We start from the raw sequence: 26,544 nt of genomic DNA, 5'->3' as shown, positions 1-26,544 counted from the left end.
TTGTTTACTCTTCTCCATGATATGTAAACAACCTGAAGACTCTCTGTATCCTGAAAAGAGGTAGTGAAATGGAATCGAAAGCAATCACGTTTAACACAGTAGACAGTAGAATACCCAACTGATGACACCACCAGGACACGAGGTACAGCATTCTTTCTTTGTGGGGAAAAAAAAAAACACCAAGATTCTTCATTTATCCCAATAATATCCATTTTCTTTCAGCAAGCAAAGTGAACTTTTTAACTTTCTCACTGCCCTTAAGTATAGAGTCTGTTGAGGGGGGTCAGAGCATGCTACCCCCAAATATGCCACTTTGGCACAGGATTACTTTGAGCTGAAGGCAAGTAAGGAACAGCAGACACCCCTTCTGCCTGCCTGAGGCATGAACTTTCGTTTTTCCAGGTGACATTAATACCCCTTCCTAAAGGTGTTCCCTTCTAAAGTGCCAGGAAGATCAGAGGCAGCTGATGAGTCTGCAGAGCAAAGCTTAATAAACCACCCTTTTCTAGCACACATTCCCCAGGGACCTTCCCACAATTTACCAGCCCGAAAAAGGTCCGAAGCCCTTGTTCTATCTAGCCATGTTTCCACAAGTTACTGCCCTTTGTTAACATGACATACAAACCCCTAAGCCGAGTCTATTCAGTTCTTTTGGTCTCCACTTCTTTTCTGTGAGGCACCAATGCATGTAAAAACATTAACATCAGAAAATGTCTTTTCGCCTGTTAATCTGGCTTTTATCAGTTTGATGCGCAGACCTCAGCTATAAACCTAAGAAAGTGGAGGAAAAGCTTTTCCTCCTCTGCAGTGCAACGTAACAGTCACTAAGAGCCCAGGCTAAAGTATTTGATTTGAATTAAGACTCGGATGTGAAGGGCACCCGGGGGGCTCAGTCGGCTGGGCATCGGACTCCACTCCGGCTCAGGCCACGATCTCATGGTTCCGGAGTATGAACCCCACAGCGTGTAGCCCACTGGCGATCCTCTGTCCCCTCCTCTCTCTGCACTCCTCCCTCCCCCACTAGGCACTCTCAAAAATAAACATTAAGGAAAAAAAAAAAAAAGACTTCGATTTGAATCCTAGTCTATCACCTTACTATGTGAACTTGAGTAAAAGTACCTTACCTCTCTCATCTATTTCTTTACAAGTAAAACGACTGTAATAACAGCAACCACTCCTCATGCGGTTGTGGTGAAATTTATGACACTAGTCGTGCCATGCTTTAAATATAGTAACTATCCCTCCAAAAGCGAATGTTGTTCTTACTACTGTCCAATAGTGAAGTTTTTTATTCAAAACTGTGTTAAGTGATGAATAAGAGAAAAAAAGTCTCTGATTACACAGAAATGTGTATAAAGAATGTGTTCTAATAAGATTACACGCATAATCTACACTGTTTATAATCATTTAAAATGAATTTTCAACAGTATTTTTTTTATGCCAATGGAATATACTACCGGTTAACCAGTACAAGATTTTTACTGCAACGCAAACAAAAACACTGGTTTTTTTCTGCTCAATCTGAAACAACACTTCACTGAACAGGAAGTCTGATGCCCCTCAGAACCAAGATCAAATTATACACATAGCCATTTGTCTAATCACCAGTATGTGAAAATAATGATCGAGCAACATTTAAAATGGAACCTTACGAATCACAAAGCTTTCTTGTACATTCCTCATGTAAATCTCTTGGTATTGTCCTTACTCTCTAGGGTGTGTTTTTCTGAGCATCTACAATGCACCACTCATTGAAGGCAGTTTCACATATTATCTCATTTACTCTTGAAAATAAAATGACAGTAAGTAGTCCACTTAAGGATGAGAATATGGAGTTGAGACACTGACTTACTCAAGTCGACACACACGGTGGCAGAGAACGAGGAATCACGCTCTGGTTTCTCACACCAAGATCCAAAACTGTTTTGATGGGCACAAAACTATTCTCTGCAAAAATTCCAAATACTAGGAGCTTATGTGATTTTTTTCAATCTGAATTCTAAGGAGATAAGATACTCATGAGAAAAAAAAGACATAAAAAATTTTCCTCAGCACCTGGGTGGCTCAGTGGGTTAAGTTAAATGTGGGACTCCTGGTTTCCACTCTGGTCATGATACCACCGTGGTGGGACAGAGCCCTGCATCGGGCTCTGGGCTGACAGCTCAGCACCTGCTTGGGATTCTCTCTCTCCCTCTCTGTCCCTCCTGTGTGTGTGCTCGCTTGCTCGCTCTCTCTCTCTCAAATAATACATTAAAAAAATGTTTTTCCTCCAGAAATACAAGTTAAGGATGGGAGCACAGCAATCTGTGAGCTGCTGAGCGCTGGCATCCATTCTGCAGGATCCAACTTCCGGAACCACCTGCTGATGCACGATGCTCCCTACAGCGAAGCAAGTGCTGGGATTCACACGCATGACTCCTCAATTTCCTCAGCTCTTTATTCACTTCTTTCCTTTATAAATAACTTATCTCATATACACTTTTTTTAAGTGACTTCCTCCTACACTGCCGAATTGTGTGTCACTGGAGAGTAGAGACGACTTTCTTAATCTAAAACCTGAGAGCCTAGCATGTGGTTAGCAGTTAAGGTGATGCTCCTTTCTAGGTGTCGACCCCCTCATTTCTTTGTGCTCTTGAAATTCCCACCTGGAGACCAGGCAGAGTAAGGCTGTCTTAAGATACCACTTACGGGGGCGCCTGGATGGCTCAGTCGGTTAAGCCTCCGACTTCAGCTCAGGTCACGATCTCACGGTCCGTGAGTTCGAGCCCCGTGTCGGGCTCTGGGCTGATGGCTCAGAGCCTGGAGCCTGCTTCCGATTCTGTGTCTCCCTCTCTCTCTGTCCCTCCCCCGTTCATGTTCTGTCTCTCTCTGTCTCAAAAACAAACGTTAAAAAAAAAATTTAAAAAAAAGATACCACTTACAACACCCTCTAAGACACCCAAGCGCATCGCTGGTTCCCACAGAGAAAGAGGAACAAACCTTAGAGAACCGCATAGGTTCAAAAGCAGCAAAAAGTACAGGTGTTTACTGACAAGTCAATAAAGGTTTCTCTATGTTGCTGACTGTTCCAGAAGGCCCGCTTTTATTTATTTTTTACGTTTCTTTCTTTCTTTTGTGAGAGAGACAGAGGGAGGGAGGGTGGGGCAGAGAGAGAGGGAGAGAATCCCAAGCAGGCTCCGTGCTGTCAGCGACAAGGCAGACTTCCTCGATCCCAGGAACCATGAGATCATGACCTGAACCAAAACCAAGAGTCCGACACTCAACCGACTGAGCCACCTGGGCACCCTTAGAACTCCCTCTTTTACAAAGTGTCTGACGTTATTCTTTCTCAGTGGTACCTCTGAGGGTACAGTTCATGTCTCTTTCCCCTTTACCTACTTAAGAATACAATCAGACTCACTAGACCTGCTGTCCCTGTTAAATCAAAACCTGTCAACCAGTAAGGTCCTTCAAGAATCCATCCCCATTAACAGTGGATCCACACTTCCACAGAAACCCAACCAGACCAGCATCCCAAGTACTTCCGCCCTTTGGTTAAAGGCAAAAATCGAGTCAAACTATTCTCCCCTTGATTGCTATCTCCAAAAGGTTACATACAATCTTGTGGAGAGGGCAATACAGACGTAAAATATGCTAATGTTATGTTAATATCACGTATGCGATCCTGACACCAAGAGGGGGTGAGGAAGAGCTGGGGCCTGAGTTGGAAGAAAGTAGCTACAGAAGAGTGGTCCAAAGGCACGTGGCTGAAAACACACCGGGGCCTCTGGGGCCTGGGGAGGAAGCAGTGGTTGGCCTACAGTGAAACCAGTGAAAGGAAAAACTGGCCAGGGCAGAATTTAGACGGCTTTGAAGGCCACCCTCAGGAATCTTCATTTTCGTTCAGTTATCAATCGAGGGCCTCTTTCTCCTAGGCATGCCGTGATACTTAACTCCTGTTTGAAATAGGATTCAAAGCAGTTCAGGATAAGTGACACAGCCTTCCTGAATAATCCAGGCAGCTGTCTCACCTTCGTGTCACCAAGCTGACAAACACGAACACTCCCATCTCAGGATCAGCCTCTACTGGGATTGTTCGTGCATGCTTTTCCTGGCACGAATAAATCGAGAGTGGGATCTCGTTCCAAGCAACATAACCACACCACCTGGCAAAGCATCTTCAGAAAATGGATCCTGAAGCCGGAGCGCCATATACGGAATCCTGCCTCAGCTACCACACATGTGAACTCTGTGCTCTGTTCCCCAGGGTAAAGGGGAAGAAGGCGCCTACCTTCTAAGGGTGACAGGCCGATGGTAGCACAACACCAGGCACACAGTCAGCACTCACGAAATGCCAAGTTGTTAGGAACCCCTTCCTCTCCTTTCTCCTTCACCTCCAGTCACAAGGCCCCAGCTACCTTGAAGATGGATCCAGGGTTCTTTCCATTCTTTCCATGTCTACTCTGCCCATTACTCTGACCACCATCTCTCGCCGGGATTACTACAAACCCTCCCACACCTGCCCTTTGTCAGAGCTCTGTGCAAATGTCACTTGCTTGGGCAAACTTCCCCAGCCCCCTGCCCTCCACCCACTAGTCTCAATCTCATAGAGCACAGTGCATTGTAATTCTGTTGCTACTGCTTGTGTCCCACCAGAGGGTGAGCTCCATGAGGGGAGGGATCTTGTCTCCAGTTTCCCCACCTACCCCTTAGCACCCAGCACAGGACTGGAACAGGGTGCACACTCCAGTACTGTATGTATGAGGGAAGGAAGGAAGGAAGGAAGGAAGGAGAAAGGAAGGAAGGAAGGAGAAAGGAAGGAAGGAAGGAAGGAAGGAAGGAAGGAAGGAAGGATAAAGGAAGGAAGGAAGGAAAGTTTCTGGGGACTCCTTAGAAGTTACTACTTAGTTTGGGGTTGTATTAAACCTGTGTTTAAGAAACCATAATAAAATGAGAAAATATCGGGGCGCCTGGGTGGCTCAGTTGATTAAGCGTCCGACTTCAGCTTAGGTCATGGTCTTGCGGGTCGTGGGTTCAAGCCCCGCGTGGGGCTCTATGCTGATGGCTCAGAGCCTGGAGCCTGTTTTCGGATTCTGTGTCTCCCTCTCTCTGCTCCTCCCCTCCTCACGCTCTCTCTCAAAAATGAACATTAAAAAAATTTTAAATAAAAAAAAAAGAGAAAATATCAAAGTAAAAATAAACTTGTGATTTCATTTAGGAAGAGTCAGCTCTCAGTTCATTCAGCTCCACAAATTCAGACAAATTCACAAAAGAGGGAAAGTAAACTGGATCTTTAGATTCATACTTTTCTTTTCCTCATCGTAACAGCACAGAGGTGTCCCCAGGGGTCACAGGCATATACAGCGCTACTACAAAACCCATCCAAGGGTGCCTGGGTGGCTCAGTCATTAAGCACCCAACTTTGGGTCAGATCATGATCTCATGGTTGTCAGTTCGAGCTCAGTGTGGGGCTCTGTGCTGACAGTGCGGAGTCTGCTTCAGATGCTGGGTCTCCCTCTCTCTCTGCCCCTCCCCTGCCCTCTCTTTCTGTCTCTAAAATAAGTAAACACTACAAAACAAAACAAACAAAAACATCCAAAAGGTTAATTCATTGGGGGAGTCTTCCCACAATTTACATTTATTTAATGAGAAGAAACCTAAAGTTACACACCAAATTGTTGCATACTTGGGAAAGGTGTGTGTGGGTGGAGGGAACTTTAACTTTCTCAAACTACTGTATCAGTGTTTCAGTATTTTATTGTATCTGTGATTTAAAATAGAAAAAAGACATTAAAAGAAATCTTACACCAATGCAACCTAAAATAACTTGTTTGCTCAATGGGGGGGCTTTATTTATAGAAAGTATAAAAGCACGGCTCTAATTACATTTCTCTAAGATTTTCTTAGAAGTCTATTCCCTAGCCAGACTTCAAATGTGTTAGACTAACATCATATTTGATTTGGGCAATGTTTAATTTCCTCTCTGAAAGGCCGGTGTCATCCTTGAACAAGCAAATGCCTAAGCACAAGCCCATCTGGCCAGCTCCCTTACACCCGCTACACTGAAGGAAGTAATCTAAGGTCTTTTAAGGTCTTCACGTGGATGATGAATAGAGAAAAAGGAAATCAAGGATACAAAATATTTATATCCTCTTTAGGACGACTGATATTCAAGACGTCTCTGGGCAATGTTTTAGCAGAAATGCAGACAGCATCCAGATGCAATAAAAAGGAGGCCGACTCATAAAGGCCCTTCTCTTGTTCTAAATAAACATGTTTCATTCTAATAGATTAGCTACAGACAGAACCAGTTATAAATGGTCTTAGAGACCATACCTAGCATAGGAAAGCTTTGGTTGTTCCTGAGGAACTCAAAATAATGTTTTCATTAAAGGTATGCATTATCAGAGATTTATTTAAGAGTATTCTAACTGAGCACATTTAAAAAAAAAATCAAAATCTTAGGCATAAATGTTCTATCTTCTTTCCAGTGTTTTTTGGACTATTTTGTACTTGAAGTAGGTCAGTTGAAAAACTAAATTTTTTGTATCTCAAAGTCCACATTTTGTTGTTACAATAGATCACGTTAGCATTTGAGGAAAAGCAAATTAGAAGATAGGGCTATTAATGTAAAACATTTTAAAGTAAATTCTGAGTGGTACAAAATGATTTAAGCAGGAAAAAAATTTGACTCAACTGTTTATTAGATGTTGATTAGGAGACGTGTATTGTAGCTCTAGATATTTTTGTCCTGCCGATATCAATGATCAGTGTTTAGTGCATTCCACTGGAAGGAGGGGAAACAGTAGAATTGTTTTTGAAAATAATGACAAGAGAATTCTGACATTTAGAAAAAAAGTACATGAACTTTTAACAGCTTCCAAAACAACATGTTTGCATTTTTCATCATCTGCCATAACTATCACAATTACTGTTTATGCAGGAATCTCAGCATTCAGGACAGCCCCCTAGGATAGAAACTCCAGACTACAGTAATCACATCACCTTCCAACCCCTGAGTCCTCACCACTGCCTCTGCCAGTATTCCCCACTTTCTTTCTAGCTTCCCACGTTTCTCTTGAACTCCAGCTCTAAGAATAAGCAGAATTGAGCTACGTAGCGGGCTGAATGCTGACCCCACAAAAGACTGTCCGTGTCTTATGCCTGTAACCTGCGAGCGTGACCTTACTCAGGAAAACAGTCTTTGCATTTGCGATTAAGTCAATGGATCTGAGCTGAGGAGCTCATCCTGGATTATCTGCGTGGGCCCTAAACCCATGACAAGTGTCCTTAGAAGAGAAGGCAGAGGGACATTTGAGACAGAAGAGGAGGCGGACTGTGGACTTACATGGCCACAAGTCAAGGAATGCCAACAGCCACCGAATGTGGAACAGCCAAAGAAATGACGCTGCCACAGAGCTTCAGGAGGGAGTGTAAACCAGCAAACACTCCGATTTCAGACACTTGGCCTCTAGAACTGTGAGATTAAATTTCTCTTGTTTTAAGCCACTAAATTTGAGGTGATTTGTTATGGCAGCAACAGAAAAGAAATATAATTATTTGAATCGGTGCCCCTCAAAAGATAAAGAAGTGTGTACTGATTTTCAGTGAGTCTCAAATTGAGAGATACACGAAACTTTTAGAATCCTTTCTTTAAATTTTTTTTAATGTTTATTTTTTAGAGAGAGAGACAGAGAGAGCAGGGCAGGGACACAGACAGAGACACAGAGAGACAATCTGAAGCAGGCTCCAGGCTCTGAGTTGTCAGCACAGACCCTGACAAAGAGCTCAAACCCACGGATTGTGAGATCATGACCTGAGCTGAAGTCAAGATGTTTAACCAACTGAGTCACCCAGGTGCCCTGAAACTTTAAAAACCCTACTGCTTATTGCAAAGTAAATGGTGAAGGTACCCAGTTGAATCTCAGTACTAAAAAGATTCTAGGAGAACCTAAAAGGATAAATAGTTATAAACAGTAACTTTAGCAACAGTGATTGAAATGTTCTCTGTGTCAAAACCGCACGGGAGGGGTGTCCGGGTGGCTCAGTCAGTTAAGCGTCCAACTCCTGATTTTGGCTCAGATATGATCCCAGGGTCATGGGATCAAGCCCCGGTGTCAGGCTCTGCACTGAGCGTAGAGCCTCTGTAAGATTCTCCTTCTCCTCCTCTGCCCCCTCCCCTGCTCATGCACTCCCTCTGTCAAAAAAGAAATTAAAAAAAAAATGCATATGAAAAGAAAGTAGTAGAAATAGGAAGAACAGACATTTACCTAGAATCCAATGGAACGTTCAAGTATACCTGCTGAAATAGGTTTACCTGCCAAGCACAAATCATGAATTTCATGGACTTCCGTTCCTTCAGCCTAAAACTCCTATGCATAAAAAAATATTGTTACGCTACCATGAACCATTTCTTTTTTAAATCCAGAATAAAAAGCATTAAAGTGCCATTTAAAAACATTCTAATTTATGCTCAACACCGCTAATTAACATGCAAATGCAAATCAAAACCATAATGAGATATCACATTACACCTGTCAGAATGGCTAGTATCAAAAAACAATAAAAAGTTTTGGCGAGGATGTGGAGAAAAGGGAACCCTCACACATTGTTGGTGGGAATGCAAAGTGGTGCAGCCACCGTGGAAAACAGTATGGGGATTCCTCCAAAAGTTAAAAACACAAATACGATCTGATCCAGTCATTCCGCTACTGGGTATTTACCCAAAGAAAACGAAAACGCTAATCACAAAGACACGATATGCACCCTGATGTTTATTCTAGCTTTGTTTATAACAGCCAAGATATGGAAGCATTCATAGACAAATGTGTAAAGATGTGCCACACACACATACACACACTGGATTATTACTCAGCCATAAAAAGGAATGATCTTGGCATTTGGGGCAACATGGATAGATGCAAAGGGTTTTACACAAAATGAAATAAATCACATAAAGAAAAACAAATGCCAAATGGCTTCACTTTACATGTGTCATCTAAAAAACAAAACACAAAAGAAACAGACCCATAAATACAGAGATCAAACTGCTGATTGCCAGGGGTGCCTGGGTGGCTCAGTCGGTTAAATATTTGAATCTTGGTTTCAGCTCAGGTCATGATCTCATGGTGCTTGGTGAGTTTGAGCCCGAGTCGGGCTCTGTGCTGACAGCGTGGAGCCCGCTCGGGATTCTCTCCCCGCTCCCCAACTCGTCATCTCTCTTTCTGTCTCTCTCTAAATAAATAAACATTTAAAAAAAAAAAAAAAAAACCCTTAAACTGGAAGCCCACACTGAACAAGGTATGAGGTGAGCCACACAATTTAGGAACTCTGAAATTTTGCAGCCATTTTTAAAATGGGAAACTTGCTAAGCACGCAGTATCTCACTGGTATATCACACATTGCACTGCATGCTCTATTCTCTGAACAAAAACACAATGATCCACCACAGGAAGCACCATTTTTCTAAAAGGTAAGGCACTTTGTCCTAGGTTCTGTCTTCGTCCTAGCCCAGGCCGGCTGTCAAGTGATGTGAAGTTAAAGATTTAATCATTATGAAGCCACCCGTTTAAACCAATGTGGCGAAGTAAGAGCACAGGGGGTTAATGATTGACCCGAACTCCTGAAAATGTTAAATGAAGCCCACTTTAAAAGTCAACGAGGAGGAAGCCATGATCTGGAAGAGCAATCTTTCTCTCCTAGGAAGCACTTACAGACACTGGTTTAAATGTAGGCCCTGGCTTCTCCTACTTCCCTTCCCCCAAACAACCTCCAACTGGGGCAAACTCCCAGTCATCAGGGATCCACAGCAGTGCAACTGCAAACTGAAAATAGGAGCTGGTCGACAACAGGGTGAAAACAGCTGCTCTGGGGGGGAGGGTGGGGAAACGGCATAAAAGACAAAACCATACCAGGGCACTCCCTCCACCCGAAGCCTGACCACGGGAGGGAGGGGTGGAGAGGAAGAACGGGATGGACTTAAGGCATAACCAAGAATCAAGCTCTTTTGTCCCAACTGGGAAATAAAAGGAAAACTCGCAGATGTTATTTTTGTAAAAGAGGCTTGAAATAAAACCAAAGAGGGTCTTATCCATCCCCCCCCCCAATAATTTTAATCTAAAGATCCAATCTCCACCAAGTAACAGAAGCGAAGTCATCAGAGAAAAAAATGAGCCGCACATTTATACCTAGTGTAAGTTGGCCAGAATTTTAAGTACCGTAGGGCTTCTACAGTAACAAATTATTAATTTCCTCGTCCAGCTTTCATTCACACTGGGAAAGAACGCAAAAAAATAAAAAAAATAAAAAGTTGTACTTGCTGTCCAGATAGTAACACCAACCCGTTTCAACACAAGGTCTCCGGCTTTTCACAGCGCACTTTTGACCTCAAACATTACCAACCTTCTTAGACCAAACGCCAAAAACTGTCAACTGCTTGCCCTACTTAAACGTCCATCTGCATCGACTCCGCGAAGCCCCGAGACAGACAGTTACAAAACCTGGGGGTGCCACTTGTAGCCTGCGAACAACAGAACTACAATCACTCCAAGATCCTAGCGATCTTAGGGTATCTGCAAAGAAGCATGGGGCCAAAGCCTACATAAGACCGTGAGACTCCCCTCGCGGTGGGAGGACAAGGTGACGGCACGTGTTTCTGGCGCCGGATCTGCCGGGCAGACCCGAACGATCCTAAAGTCCCCCGGGTGGGGGGCGGGGCGCCGGTTGGAAGGTTTCGAGCCGAGAACCCAGGTGGAGAGGCGGGAGGAGGCAGGTGCGGCCGACGGGCGCCGAGCGCGGGCAGAGCCTCACCTGCACGCCGGTGTAGTTCTCGAAGAAGAAGAGCACCATGCTCTGATAGACGCAGTAGAGCCGATCGTCCACCGCCTGGTAGAAGTGGGAGGGCAGGAAGGCGGAGAGCAGCCGCCAGGCCCCCCAGGCCAGCACGTAGGTGGGGGCCGTGCCCAGGAGCACCGCGGCCGGCAGCACGCAGCGCATCGAGTACATGTGGAGCACCAGGGACAGCAGCATCTTCCCGGCTCCGCGCGCCAAAGGCTTTGCCGGCTGCTCCCCGCCCGGGGCGCCTCCAGGCCGCCCAGCTACCCTCGGCCAGCGGCCAATCACCGGGCCGGGGCGGGCCCCGCCGCCGCCCCCTCACCTCTCCGGGCCGCCGGCAGCACCTGAGACGCCCAGCCCGCGCCCGCGCCCGCGCCGGCCTCCGCCCCCAGCCGCATGGGCCGCGCCGCCGCGGGACGGTGGGTGAGCGGCCGAGTGCGGGGGCCGCGCGCGCTGATGACCGCCGCGGGGCAAGGGGATGCGGCGGCCCTCCGAGGTTCAGCAGCTCAGAAGCGTTTACACCCCATGACCCTCGCCCGTCACCCAGTACCCCTATTGGGGGCGGGGCTCCGCGGCAACAACACGCCGCCTGATTGGCCTCCCGTTGCCATAGTCCCCCCCAGGGGGCGGGATTCCGTGAAATTAACACATGCTCTGATTGGTCGAGCGCGCTGACGGTTGAAGCGCTTCTGCCGACCCGACGCGCGGACCGTCAGGCTGTGCCGCCGCGCATGCCTCAAAGCTCGGCCTCGCTGCAGAAGCGGGAAGGAAGGTGGCGGTTGCCAGGCCCGTGGGGTGAAGGTGGGTGCGGCCAGGAGAGGGGACCCGGGCGGTCGTGTGCGCCCTCCGTTGGAGTCTGGGCCCGGGTTGCTTTGAGGGCATGCCCCACCTGCAGCTCGCATGCTCTGAGGGCCCCTAGGTCCCCGGGATGCGCCCGTTAAGCCGAGACGTCCGTCCCCTTACTCGGGGTGCACAGATGACGCGCTGTGTATCTCATGCGTTGCAGACTCTGCGGTCTCCAGTCAAGAGGACTCATGCCTTCAGCAAATATTTGTCAAGCTTGGTTTGGGAAGGCCAGAAAGACGGAACTGGAGCGGTTAGCGCCATCAAAGCTCCGCCCCGGGTTATCTGTCCCCGGCTAGGCTTAGCGAGATGGCTTCAATCTCAGGGCGGCTCCCACACCCTCCGCCTTCTCCGATGCGTCCCCTTCTCCCCAGCAAGTGCACAGGACTCCCTTCCTTCCGCTGGGGTGGTGCGGAGTCAGGCCTCCTCCTTCCATCACAATAATGATGATAATTACACGTTAACGCACCGCTGGCCGGCCTCTTCGGGAGGTTCTTACACGCTTGGATCAGACCTTTCCAATTCACGCTTGCTTCACCCCACCCCAGGGCCAGGGCCAGGGTATAGAGAGAGAGAGAGAGAGAGAGAGAGCGCCTCATTTTGTGTAGTACTTAAAAAGTACCAGGACTGTGCACAAAGAATATGTAAAGTACTGACCTACTTGGGTGACCTTCACAAAAGCCTGCGGAGGCAGGGCATTTTTATTCATGTAAAAACAGATCCAGAGAACTTCTGGATCCTTCTACGGCCTTTGGCTTCACTACAAAAGGTTTAAAATGTAACTCTTTCCAGGGAGAGTTGCACTTCAAAAGAATGCCAAGGGCTTTAAATGATAAAATTTTGCTTTGTTTTTCTCTTCTTGGAAGCCAGTGAGGTACCTTTATGCAGGGAGGGATTTTAATGGAAAATTGGAATCCGGGCCAGGACAGTGGCTCCTTTCTCTATCTGTACATGATTGACAATCATCTGTACGATGATTGGTAGATGGTTATCTTAGGAGAGGAAGCCAGGTGGGCAGAGAGTTCTCAAGGCACCAAGTATTTGGACAAGTATACCGCCAACAGGAAGCGTTACACAAAAGGAAGACTTTGCAGGGTTTCCCCTCTCTTTCTATGGAAAGTAATGGCTTGTACTGTGAGAGGAACTAGATTTCTTTTTGGAGGGAAAGAGTCATGGGCATGGATAATGTGCAAACCCAGTGCCGCTCCTGCTTCCTTTGATGGAGACCAGACATCCCTACAATTAGAAAAATGTATGAAGAGGTAAAACAGGCTCGGCGTTCACATTTCGATCTGTGTATATGGAGTCAGTAATTAGTGGACGTATGTAAATGCGTTATTTCTGTGAATTACGCCCCAGTTACTGTTGGTCACCGGTCGTAAAGCTCTGTGTGGTGTTTTGGCATGGAGACTCTTGAGAGCTGAGCCTCTCTTTCCCGTTCGTGTCAAAACCCAGCCCCTCCCTACCTGGTGACGGCTGGTGTGCTCTTCTCTCTTCTAACAGTGGCAGATTCACTTTCCCTTTTGGCTACTAGCAAACCCCTCTCCCCCAAGCTGTAATCAACCCACATCCTCTGCTTCTGCTTCTCACTTTGTACATTTTTTTTTATTTGGGGAGGGGCAGAGAGAGAAGGCGACACAGAATCCGAAGCAGGTTCCAGGCTCCGAGCTGTCAGCACAGAACCCGTCACAGGCCCGGAACTCACAAACCGGGGAGATCATGACCTGAGCCGAAGTCGGACGCTCAACTCACGCAGCCACCCAGGCGCCCCTGTACATTTTTTTTTAATTCCTTGCAATCTGACTTCCTTTTGTACCACTCTAGAAAAATGGTTTTTTTCGAGAAGCACAGCTACCCTAGCCTGCAGACACTGCCCCTGGGATACAAACAACAGTGAAAAGACCGGTTCTGTGTAGGCCTTCCTGGTGCCAAGGTTCAGTGAGGGCTTACATGTGGGACCAGGTGTTTGCAAACAGGATATTCAGATAGGGCAAGATATTAAGGAGATTTTATTTAGTCTGGGGACAAAGAAGCCTTCGCGAACAGTGACGCTTATGATGAAGCTGAACAGTGGAGTTAGCTAGGCTGCAGCTGGAGAGGAGGAGCCTCCTGAGTGAGAACGCTGTACCTGAAGGACTGAAATAAGAGCGTGCAGTGTCTGGGGCCCTTGGGTGGCTCACTTGGCTAAGCGTCCGACTTCAGCTCAGCTCACGATCCCATGGTTGGTGGGTTCAAGGCTCCCATGAGGCTCTCTGCAGTCAGCACGGAGCCCGCTTGGGATCCTCTGTCCCCCCACTCTGTGCACATGTGTGCTCTCTCTCAAAAATAAATAAACTTAAAAAAAAAAAAAAGATTCTCTCCTTCTGCCCCTCCCTGCCCCCCCAAAAAGAGTGTGCAGTGCCCTCAAGCTCTGAAAAGCCCCGTGTGCTTTTGCTCAAAAGCTTCAAAGCCCATTGCTCTGAAAAGCAATGGAATGGGCCACACTTTTAAAAAATTGTCTGGATGCCCCCTAAAAGAAATGTATTTCCCTCACACATTTTACAGTTAATAGCTAAAGTTGTTTTTATCATAGGTTTAGTTACAAAATAAGTTCTGATGAGTTACACTTTATTTCTTTTAACCTTTATTTTGAGGGAGTGCACGTGCATGTGGGGGAGGGGCACAGGGAGAGGAAGGATGAGAATCCCAAGCAGGCTCCGTGCAGCCACCACACAGCCTGACTTGGGACTTGTCCTCACGGACCGCGAGATCATGACCTGAACCCAAACCAAGAGGCCAACCTTTAACCGACAGGGCCACCCAGGAGCCCCCAACATTTTAAAGTGATTACAGAAATCTTTTAAATGGTCTGAGTGGATTATGAATACCATGTGGATTTATTATCCATCATCATTTATTTAAATACTTAAGATTTTTACTCATTAGGATTTTATAGTGATCCTTTCTTTTTCTCCTTGAAAACATATTTCATTCCACTTCTATCACAGAATTTGACTTTATGGAGTATCTTCTTAAGACTCAACGTCTTTTGCCAGTCTTAGGTATCTAAGAGTAAAAATTCCTTCTGGATTGAGCTCTTACTTTTGTTAGCATCATACAGTGTAATCAGCGTGTGTCACAAAATCTGGTAATTATTGCAAATAAAAGTAAAGTTTTATTGGCAATGCGTGCCTTAGTGATGCCTTCATTAAAAGAAAGTTTAAATTGTCTTTTGCCATCCTCAAGTTGCACCTTTCCACCTCCCTGTAGTACCATATAGTAAGATTGGAGGTGGGCCAGGTGGGTCTGGCCTTCCAGGAGTCTTCATAGACCAGCTTTAGGAAAGTTAAGCATCCGAAAGTCACGTTCCTTTAAAACTACTCATGAACACATCTTTACAGACTCTCAGGGTCATCCCGTGGAATAGTTTGAGAACTGTTGGTGGAGAAAGTGGGCGAGGGAAGGAGACATGATAGCGGTTGAGTCTGGAAAGGACAGATAGGCAAGAACCACATGACAGCAGAACTTAGGAGATGCAAAGGATTCTAGACGTTATCTTAAAGGATCTGGAAAGCTATTAAAAGGTTTTAAAGAGGGAAGTGACATTAGACTTGATTTAAAAAAAAAGTTGTTCTAGGCAGTGTGGAAAGTAGATTGGAAGCAGTTGGGAGATGTGCTAGACTCCTAGCTACAAATAGTGTGGGCTTAGACTTTGTTAGTGACCATGTATGGAGAACAAGAAGCTAATTCCTCAGGTACAGCATTGTTGGAGGGAAATTTGACAGTATCTAGTAAACCTGGACAGATACCCTTTGAGTCAACACATCTAATTAAATGAATGTCCATAGTAGAATGATTACATGAATTCACAGAGATGACCAAGTAGAATACTATGCTGTAGATAAAAAGGAAGAGATCCAAATGAACTGTCCTAGATCTCCAAGACATTCGGTGGGAAAAGTAAGTTGCTGAATAACACGTGCAGTTATTATCCCATTTCAGTAAAAACTAAAACCATATATTTCTACGTGCAAATGTCTAGAAACCACTGATGGCCGTGATTATCTCTGGGGCAGGGAAGCAAGCACAGATGAAGTTCAACTGGACTTGATTGTTGCAAGTTTTTACAAAGAAATACTGATTCCACAAATACGTAGCCACTGCTAATTGTATATTCCACCCACTCTGCTTGGATTCAAAGGTAAAGATGGAGAACAGGTAAAGGCCCTGAGGTTGTGACCCTTGTGAGGTGTCTGTTCGGGGAGGGGAGGAGCTGGGATTTCCTTATTACGTGGGCAAGTAAAAAGCCAAGAGGTGACCTTTTGTAAGAGGTAGCTAAGAGGTGTGATCCACAGGAGTTAATTGACTGGTGGTGATAAACGAGAAAGGGAGGAGTGAACGATGCCTTCCAAGTTTCAGGCTTGTGTAACCAGGTGGAATTTCATTTCGCCTACAGATGGAAACAGTCCCGTGGGGCGTGGAACTTAGCTGGTGGTGTGGGAGCCTTTTAAAAAAACACAGGTTACAAAAACAAAATTAGATTTGAACATGGATATTTGTTTAGAGTGAAAAAAAAAAAAACCCGCAAAAATAGCCGGTGGATCACAAAAATAAAATATCCAGAAAAGTAACATTATGTAACTGTATCATGTATCTGCAAATAGAGTATACCTTTCGATTATGAAAACCGTATTTTTTACATACAGCAAGAGAAGTAATAGTCGCTCCTCTGACATAAATGGAAGTGGGGTTTTTATCATCATTACGATGAATAAAATGCTCAACCTCACACCTTGACTTTAATATATGTTCACTAAAACTCGAGATTTTTTGTTGTTTTGAGAGGAGGTGTGAAGGAACAAGATAGAGTATAGTGGGATCTTGGCAAATCCACTCGAAAACTCATGAAAGAAAACAACTCGAGAAATTTTTTTAAAGGAGGAATACTGAATGGCAGACAGAATGATGGCTATCCAAAGATCCCAACTTGAACTTGTGAGTAAGTTAATTCACATGGCAAAAGAGAATTTGGGACTCTGTTGGAGTTAGGATTACCAATCAGCTAACCTTGAGAGAGTCCTGGGCTACCTATCCAGGTGGGTTCCACGTAATCACCAGGGCCCTTACAAAGGGAAAGAGGGAGGCAGACAAGGAGCTCAGGCTGATTCAGCCTGTTTGCTGGCTTTGAAGATGGAGGAAGGCTGCAGAACAGATCCCTTCCCAGAAACCAGAAGGAAACAGGCCTGCTGACACCTTGACTTTAATCCAGTGAGGCCCAATTTTGGACTTCTGATCTCCAAGATAAGACATTACTTCAGCTACTATGGTAATTTGCTCTAGCAGCAATAGAAACATGCTAGGGTGGATTTCTCCAGTAGGTACCACAACGTGCTCTAAAATACAGTCATAGTATTTTACTAGTGAAGAAATAGAAGGTTCAGGTGAGCAAAATGAAGAATTGAGAAACCCATGTACTGTGTATTTTGAATTTTTTGAAAGTGGGTTTTGAAACAAAGAATTAGTCAAAAAATGTTGATACTAGTGTTCATGTTTTGGAAAAATGTAAACAAACATGACAGCTAACAGCAAAATAAAAACCAGACGGTATTTAAACATAAAAACGTTAACAAAAATTAAAAACAGGAGCATACTAGAAAAAATAGAAGACAATACATTTATAATATTCAGATAGAGGAGATTTTATCTGGGATGATCCTAAGACAATCCTCCTTAAGTATAGATTCTCAAGAGATCTTAGAATCTCCACAAAGTAATCTGACAGCAGAGTTAAGTAAGCAATTATATTTATGCTACAAACTACAGAATATTCACCCTGAATGCTGTGAGATGTTAGAGTGTCACTGAGGGCCTTGAGGAACACCCAAATTGAATCCACATGAGCTCAGGTGTGGAGTGTCATGAAAGCTGTAACCGAATCGGTTATACTGTAAATAGACCCTCCTGGGTGGTAACAGAGGGTGCTGATCTGGGTGTAGTGTCCTTAGAAAGGGATAGAAGATCTCCAACGAGAATACCTTCTATTCACGAACAACCTAAACTTGTTAGCCCAACACTTGGTCTCTATTAGTCAGCTACCATGCAATCCTGTGTTTTTACTTGTAAAACTAAAACAAGGCAACCTTGTTCCAAAAGACTTACACAGTACTTTTTCTTTTTTTAATGTTAGATGAAATCTGGAAATCTCTTTCGCCGCTGTCCCAAGTCCTGACTTCTCACCTAGAAGTTAGAGCTATAAAAACTTTCTAGTTGTTTACCTCTGTCTCTTAGTGGATGTTTGTCCGTCCATGGCCCTGTTCCCCTCTTCACATGAAGATTTTTGAGCGGATCCAGTCCCCAACGAAGGTGCCATTTGGGGGGAAGTTGACCCCACCTGTGCTCTGGGGATGGGCCAAAATTAGCAGGTGTCAAGACGTGGTGTCTGAAGTGGGGACCTTGAACCCCTGAAGCTCCCCCAGGACACATCCAGGTGTCCCCAGGTGAAATGTTGCATGATGGTACTGTATCCTGATTTGCCTTTCTCACTGTGTTGACTTTTCAGGGACGACTTCAGGTGAACCTGGTAGCACCTTAGCACGCGAGTGCCCAGGTGCCCATCACCACGGACTCGCAGCAGAAACACACTCATTTCACTTAATGTCCTTGATGAAGCAAAAAAAAAAAAAAATCCCAAGCTTATTGGGGCGCCTGGGTGGCTCAGTCAGTTGAGCGTCTGACTTTGGCTCAGGTCGTGATCTCGCGGTTCGTGGGTTCGAGCCCTGCGTTGGGCTCTGTGCTGACAGCTCAGAGCCCTGGAACCTGCTTCGGATTCCGTGTCCCCTCTTTCTCTATGCCCCTCCCCCACTCATGCTCTGTCTCTCAAAAGTGAATAAAGATTAAAAAAAAAATTAAAAAAAAATCAAGCTTATTAAATCCTTACACTTTAACACTGTGAGTAAATGGAGAGTTATTTATGAAGCACGTGTGATTTCACCAAAGTACAATAGTTCTCTGGATGGGAAAAAAACACCTTTTTTTTCGAACTGAACTAGCCACTTTTTTTTTTTAATGGAACATCTTTTTTTTTTTTTTTTTTACTCGGAAGAATAACATAAGCTATGATTATGCTGGAAGATACTTTCTCAAAAATGAACCAAGTGTCACTTCAAGGAAAACTGATGATATGGCTGATAATAAAACTTGAGCTTTCAAATGAAATTAGAATTTTGGGAAGCTCAAGTTTGCTCCCATGAGTTTGTCATGTTCCCAATACTTAAGACTTTTAAAAATTCTGCGATAATCACCACAGTGACTTTTTCAGTATTTTATGTCCCTATCTGGAAGATAGGCAAACGTCGGTGAACCAATAATTTGTAAGCCGGTGTTTGGCGTCCAAGCCATTGCATGGGTAAAGGGTTCTTTCAGAGCGCAAGACAGAGCAAAGGATTTTAATATTATAGGGTACAAAAACGTCCTATAGTAAGCTCCACGTGGCTAGTAACTTCTAAGAAACTACCAGTTGCTGGGTTTTCCTGTAATAATGTGACTATTTTTTCTTATCTGGAAAGGCCAATACAAACCGTCCTTTTTCCAATCGCATATCTGGTGGAGGCTGGATATTTTTCATTTGCCTCCACCAAAAAAACCATGGCAACAGAGTGAATGGAGACAAGCCAGGTGTATGCAACTAAGCCAGACATCTAAGAGACTTGAAAGACCATGTAAAACTGTGGCCACTGTTCTTACTAAATCTCCTTTTCAAAGTCTATCTTTTTTCATGAAAATATCGTTAAAATGTAACAGGTTTAAAAGTGTTGTTAAAGGAACTAGATATTTTTAAGTTTCTTGTTTTAAATTTCCAATACGGTAAATATCAATAGGTATAACTGATCTATTTATTTTTATTTTTTAATGGTTTATTTTTTGAGAGAAAGAGAATGTGCAAGCAGGAGATGGGGGGGTGGGGGGTGGGCAGAGGATCCAAAGCCAAGTCTGCGCTGATAGCAGTGAGCTGCATGTGGGGCTCCAACTCACGAACCCCGAGTCATGACCTGAGCTGAAGTCAAGACGCTCAACCGACTGAGCCACCCACGTGCCCCAAACTGATTTTTTTAAAGAGTTGTCTACAGGTTTCATGAACCATTGGTCCATTACAAAGTAGCCCCACTTGTGTGGCCACAAAAATTGGTTTAGGAATGAACCCGTGGGGGCTTCTGAGACCCAAAGACAACTGGGGGAATGTGGAAAACAATCCTGTCCACTCTGCTAAGGGAGCTGCCAGAAGAGATGCCCCTCTCTCTCTTCCAGTTAGTGATTTGACTGGGGGGACACCTGCATGTACATAGTCCCTTTGCCACGTTAAGGAAGGTCAGTTTGGGGATGTTGCTGATGCCCAGCAGAGAAATAGACAAGTCTTTGATGAAAACCTCCAGCTACTGAATCAAACGAAACCCACTCTCAACCCCGTGGTTACAGGAGCAAGCAAACCTCTGTGAAAGCCAGGTTGATGTGGGTTCTCCTCTTTTCTGCTGTCTGCCCAGTCCTCCACTCTAGAAACGTACAGGTTACTCTACATTTGTCTGTTGCTCACCTGTTGGCACTAGGTCCTTATCCATTTGCCGATTCAATCTGTTAGTGAAGGCTTGTTTGCAAGGCTCTGATGTAGGAACTGCTCACACAGCCTTGACCAAAGCAGGTAAGATCCCTGTCTAGGTGTTACTTCCAGGTCCGTGGTGAGAGATGAAGAATAGTGTATCAATGAATTCTAAGGGCAAGCAGTGAGCTAAGACAACGTGATGTGATCATTGTACATGATAAGGTCCAGAAATGCCTCTCCAAGGAGGAGACATTTAAGTTAAAATTGGAATGATGAGAAGATCTAAGATGAGAGTATTTCAGGCTGAGGGAACAGTAAGTGCAAAGATCCTGGGGCAGCAAGAAGCTGAGTATGTCGCAGTTTTAATTTATCACTGGCTAACTCTTCATAGTCCTTCTTGATTCTTCTTCCCCATCCTGCATGCAATCCATCAGTAAACTCTTGGCTTCAGCATCAAAATACACCCAGAACCCATTCCCTTTCTACCTCTCAGTGACCACCTTCCTCCCAGGTGCCACCTTCTTAGCTATGCAACTGTAATAGCCTCCATTTTATCTCTCTACCAATACTCTCATCCCTCACAATCCTATTTATCATATTTGAATTGTGTCCTTGAAATTCATATGACGAAGTCCTAACCCCCAGAATCTCAGAATATGACATTTGGAGAGGTACAGAGGTAATCAAGTTTAAATGAGGTGCTTTGGGGGCCTTAATTCATTAGGACTGGTGTCCATATGAGAAGGGGAAAATGAGGGGCACCTGGGTGGCTCAGTCAGTTAAGCATCTGACTTCAGCTCACGTCATGATCTCATGGCTCGTGGGTTCAAGCCCCGTGTCGGGCTCTGTGCTGACAGCTCAGAGTTTGGAGTCTGCTTCAAATTCTGTGTTTCCGACTCTCTCTGTCCCTCCCCCTCTTGCACTCTGTGTCTCTCTCTTTCTCAAAAATAAACATTAACAAAAACTTTAAAAAGACGGGGGTGGTTGGGATTGAGATCCATGTACAGAGGGAATGTGACGCGAAGAGACACATAGGATAAAGACGCCCTCTGTGCAAAGGAGAGCGGCCTGGGTCGGATCCCCCCTTACAGCCCCGTGTCGGAACCAGTGCCACTACCCTGTTGCCCACACGCCTCAGCCTCCAGAAGTGTGACCTCACAAATTTCTGTAGAAGCTACCTAGCCTGTGATGCTTTGTTAGGACGGCCCTAATAATGAATACAGCAGGCAGGTGATCCTTTTTTCCTTCTCTGCTCGAGACACTCCCATCTTGGAGTAAAATCCAAATTAAGTCCTGCCTGGGGCCCACCAGCCCACACGAGCCGCCTCCTGAGGGCACATAGAAAACTCGGAGCTCTGCGGCAACCTAACTAGCCCTCCCTCAACACGAGCTTAGTCTTTGCTCCAGGAAATTCTCGCCGGGAAGATAAGGCCAGAAACCAGTAAGTACCGAGGTGGTTGTTTTCTTCGTGAATCTCTGCACTCCTTCGATGCAGACCATGGGCTGCTTACCACACTGTTCTCAGGACGGCCGGTGGCTCCGGGTAGCTCATCCAGGCAAACTGCCTTCTCTGGACACACCGCTCCCTGGGGTGCTCAGCAAAGAACTGTTTGCATGTCAGACGGGTTCCGAAGCCCTCGCCTAGCTGTGTCTACCAGTCGTGAGCTGTCACATCACACACACTTCGTCCAAACCCAGTTAGGGCCCCACATTGAAGGAGCCTCGTAGGGGCACCTGGGTGGCTCAGTCGGTTAAGCCTCCGACTTCAGCTCAGGTCACGATCTCGCGGTCCGTGAGTTCGAGCCCCGCGTCGGGCTCTGGGCTGATGGCTCAGAGCCTGGAGCCTGCTTCTGATTCTGTGTCTCCCTCTCTCTCTGCCCCTCCCCCGTTCATGCTCTGTCTCTCTCTGTCTCAAAAATAAATAAACGTTAAAAAAAAAAAAAGAGCCTCGTAAATCTCAGGCCCAGACCCTAAAACCCCATAAATGCACTCTCTTCTTTCTTCTGGGACCCTAAGACTCTAGGTGATGATCCTGCTTACTGCCGGAAGTGAGCAACCCGTGTCACGTGATCGGTAAGTTACTCTGGTCTTTTTGCCGAGTCCGCCATCCTGACCTTTTGCTGTCCTTCCCGTGCATGGAGCACGAGGGCCTTCCCCACATTTGTCCTGTTCTCCCTTCATCTGTGAGCGTGTTTGGCTGTTTGTTCCCCAGGCTCTGACAGACCCTCCCGTAACCATCCTGCGTGACCCCTGCGCCCCCTTTGTGCTTTTCCTGACCTGTAACAGATGCTAGTTTCCTCCAGTATTCATGCTCCCCTTCTTCCATAATAGTTACATCCCTAATGTTTACGTAGGCGCATGTAAAAGCTTCCCAGCTTTTCCTGCAGCTCGATTTAGCCGGTGAGGTGTAAAAGGAAGTGGCGTATGGGTGGGATGGGATGAGTTTAGGTAGCCTTCTCCTTTTAGGTGAAGTGATAGGTCATGGCTGGCGCTCCAGCAGCCAAACCGATGGGCACACAAGGCAGAGCAATCCTGAAAGGAACGTGAGTTCCTGACCCTTCATATCAGCCTGGGACTTAACTTCCTCCAGGTGTTATGAAAGCAGACGTTTAAGCTGGTTTTAGGTTTTTTTTTTGTTATTTAATTTTAATTTTTTTTAAATTGATTTATTTTGAGAGCGACAGAGACAGCAGGCGTGGGGCACGGGCAGAGAGAGAGGGAAAGAGAGCATCCCAAAAAGGCTCAGCACTGTCAGCGCACAGCCCAATGCGGGGCTTGAACTTCTGAAGCGTGAGATCACGACCTGGGCCAAGACTAAGAGTCAGACACTTAACCGACTGAGCCACCCAGGTGTCCGTTTTCTTGTCATTTGAAGCCAAACCTAATCCTAACAGACTCCCCCACATGCTGCTCTATTTATTTCTCATTTATTTCTATGTGACCTGTATTTTCTGTCTTGCCCTAACTAGAATGTAGGCTCCTTGAGAGGTGAGACTTTGTTTGGTCTTTGCTGTATTTTGACAGCCTGCACCAATGCCTAGCAAACAAGAAATCGGTAAAAGCTTCCTGAATTAGAGAGATTTGCACTCCAGCGAGATGTACCATGTTTTCTTCCTACGGCATATTCAATACCCCTGTCGTGCTGTCACCGTGTTGATATGTAAAGGGTGCTCTCCTAATCCATGGGCCCTTCTTTGGCTGCGCTCCCCAGAGTGCCTGCTAAGTGAGAGCTGTAGAATGAGGTGTGTAAAAGGGAATCTCGCTCTTCAGCCCCTGGTGTGGGACCCGTGGTACCTATGTCCCAGACCATCAGAGACCGAGATTGTGAGCCAAACAGAACTGAGCAGCAGAGCATAGAAGTCATGGCAAATCGCAGACATAATTGGTGGCTCAGAAAACCCAAATGGCACACATGTTGATGCTTTGGGAGAACTAGATAAAAAAAAAAAAAAAAACCCTGCAGGGATGATAATGCTGCAGGCCCACAGCCCACGTGCACCCCAAGAAAGGGAGTGAAAAGGGAAGAATCCTTGATGCTTAGTAATAGACTCCCTTTTACCTAATGTGCTTTAAGTACGTTTGTCTTCCGTGTATCGGAACAATCCTGGCTAAGACACCCTTAGATCTCTTTGGGGTACATGCGCTTTGGGACAAGGCTGAAGCTCTTTCCAGTCTGGTCCCGGCCTGCATTTCGGACACCTCCTAACCTAAGCTCCGTTCAGCTCTCTCTCCGTTCAGCACAACACAGCTGTGCTGTGTGCTCCTTTAGTATTTTAGAAGTGTTCTCACGTCTGCTAGAATGTTCTCCCCCCTAACTCATCCATTGGGAACTTGCTCCAGTTTTCTCCCTGCCTAAAGTATCCCCCAGCCCTTGTCCTCTCCTCCTCCTTCCCCAGACAGCTTATCCATCAACAGTCCCTTGAGCACACATCGCTTACAGGATTTATTGCAAGTCGTTGCAGTTGGTTGAAATGCTTGTTGGTGTTTGTCTTAGCAGAGAATGTGCTCTGAAGCCATCTCTCCTCTGAGGATGTTCCGTCCTTCACGGAACATTTTTGAAAGCTGGCTGTGATCAGCCTTTGCCTCTCCTACATGCCTTGGCCAGTCTAGATGTCCTTGAGTGACTCCATTTCCTCTCTGTGTTTGGCTAATGGCCCTCAAATCTACAGATGACTTCTGAGCTGCAGACTTTTTTTTTTTTATCTGCCTTGTTGACATCTGAGCTTGGGAATGCTACAAGAATTTTAAGTGTTCTCAGCAGAACATGCCTGCACCATTACCACCCTGCTCTTCCCTGACTCAGTTTGATGCTAAAGGACTCGAAATAGCCCTCCACTTCCCCCACCCCGCCCCCTGCAACTTCATCCAGGCACACCCCACCCTGTATCTTCTACAACTGGCCAGTTTCTTCATTGGGCTTCCATTATTTGAATTCCTTTTTTTACCAGATCCCTTTTGACTTACCCTGTCTTTGCCACTGGCCCCTGGATGTTATTTCTGCTAGAATACAGTGCTGGCACTCTAGCTCACCAGCACCACCTTTCTGAAACAAACCTGACCTTGCCCTTCTCCCTCTGAAAACTCTTCAATGACCTCTCTTTTCTAAGGACGAAGTCACACCTCTTTATGACTTCCAGGGGCTTTTATGACCTGGCCCAGCCTGCTCTGCAGCTGTGGCTGACCCCACTCAAGCAGAGTAGGCTCAGTACCAAACTGCTGTCCTGACCTACATCCACTTTTCATCCTGTCTTACAAGTGGCAACTTGTAACATCCAGCCACCTGTTTCTCCTGGCCTCCTGCGTTAGATATGACTCATCGTTGGCTTGATGCTTCAGATGAGACTCTTCCTTTCTAATTTTGTCTCTCTCCAAAATACTCAAGCTTGACACGTGGTACTGTGTGTGAATTTCACTTTGCTACCAATAAACCCTATGGCAACTTTCAATGATGCATGCAGAATAAAACAAATAATAAAATGAGTAAAGAAAATTGAGGATAGGTGGTTACTCAAATGGAGCATGAGTTCAGTGCCATGCAGACCTCTCTGGTAAGGCCATAGTTTTTTTTTTTTTCTTTAAAAATTTTTTTAAATTTATTTTTTAATTTACATCCAAGTTAGTTAGCATATAGTACAAAAATGATTTCAGGAGTAGAATCCAGTGATTCATCCCTTATGTATAACACCCAGTGCTCATCCCAACAAGTGCCTTCCTTAATGTCCCTTAGTCATTTGGCCCATCCCCCCACCTACCACCTCTCCAGCAACCCTCAGTTCTCTATATTTAAGAGTCTCATGTTTTGTCCCCCTCCCTGTTTTTATATTATTTTTGCTCCCCTTCCCTTAGGTTCATCTGTTTTGTATCTTAAATTCCACATATGAGTGAAGTCATAGTTGTCGTTCTGTGACCAATTTCACTTAGCATAATACCCTCTAGTTCCATCCGCGTTGTTGCAAATGGCAAGATTTCATTCTTTCTAATTACTGAGTAATACTCTCTATATATACCACATCTTCTTTATCCATTCATCGGTTGATGGGCATTTGGGCTCTTTCCATACTTTGACTATTGTCGATAGTGCTGCTATAAACATTGGGGTGCACGTGCCCCTTCGAAACAGCATACCTGTATCCCTTGGATAAATACCTAGTAGTGCAATTGCTGGGTTGTAGGATAGTTCTATTTTTAACTTTTAGAGGAAACTCCACACTGTTTTGCCAGAGTGACCGGCCGGTTTGCATTCCCACCAGCAGTGCAAAAAGATCCTCTTTCTCTGCATCCTTGTCAACGTCTGTTGTTGCCTGAGTTGTTAATATTAGCCATTCTGACTGGTGCGAGGTGGTATCTCATTGTGATTTTGATTTATGTTTCCCTGATAAGTGATGTTGAGCATTTTTTTCATGTGTCTGTTAGCCATCTGGATGTCTCCTTTGGAAAAGTGTCCATTCATGTCTTTTGCCCATTTCTTCACTGGATTATTTGTTTTTTGGGTGTTGAGTTTGATAAGTTCTTTATAGATTTGGATACTAACCCTTCATTTGATGTGGGAGATGCAGGAGAGAAGCATCAAAGGAAAAGACTTCAAAAGGGAAGGGCTGGAGAAGGTGCAAAGCCTTAGGACATGTTTACACAGCTGAAATGTGGCTCGCTTGTAAGGAACGCCTAGAGCCATTAACATTGTCCAGGGTCAGTTCCTCCTTCACACCTGACCCTTCCTCGTGTTATAGAAGCCAATTAACTCAAAATTCAACTTTGAAAGGTAAACCATTAGATTGATTAGATTGACACTTGCTTAGCTGATTTTGTGCACGTGGTCT

The 26,544-nt window shown here is 45.4% G+C and overlaps 1 protein-coding gene and 2 long non-coding RNA genes across 5 annotated transcripts in view; 1 reads left to right on the top strand and 2 right to left on the bottom strand.

Annotated features, from left to right (window-relative positions):
* The window catches only part of AGPAT5 (1-acylglycerol-3-phosphate O-acyltransferase 5), a 66,164-nt gene extending 54,801 nt beyond the window's left edge, over positions 1–11,363 (bottom strand). For 2 of the 3 annotated variants that reach the window (XM_042934178.1, XM_042934180.1), the window contains exon 1: positions 10,789–11,363. In XM_042934178.1, coding sequence (XP_042790112.1) covers positions 10,789–11,007 — 219 coding nt within the window. In that variant the 5' untranslated portion in view covers positions 11,008–11,363. The remainder of the gene's footprint in view (positions 1–10,788) is intronic. The other variant, XM_042934179.1, reaches the window with a different exon arrangement.
* Positions 11,364–11,501: 138 nt separating this feature from the next.
* On the top strand, positions 11,502–18,361 carry LOC122217325. The gene is made up of 3 exons (XR_006201406.1): positions 11,502–11,613; positions 15,677–15,835; positions 18,194–18,361. It is a non-coding gene; the product is annotated as an uncharacterized LOC122217325 (long non-coding RNA).
* A 5,796-nt stretch (positions 18,362–24,157) lies between these two features.
* On the bottom strand, positions 24,158–24,804 carry LOC122217326. Its single transcript, XR_006201407.1, has 2 exons — positions 24,692–24,804; positions 24,158–24,460 (listed from the first exon to the last, which is right to left on the bottom strand). It is a non-coding gene; the product is annotated as an uncharacterized LOC122217326 (long non-coding RNA).
* Positions 24,805–26,544: the final 1,740 nt, after the last annotated feature.

This window comes from Panthera leo, chromosome B1 (genome assembly GCF_018350215.1).
Source record: "Panthera leo isolate Ple1 chromosome B1, P.leo_Ple1_pat1.1, whole genome shotgun sequence".
Lineage (NCBI taxonomy): Eukaryota > Metazoa > Chordata > Mammalia > Carnivora > Felidae > Panthera > Panthera leo.
The sequence above is the reverse complement of the archived record's forward strand: the minus strand, read 5'-3'. Positions and strand labels throughout refer to the sequence as shown.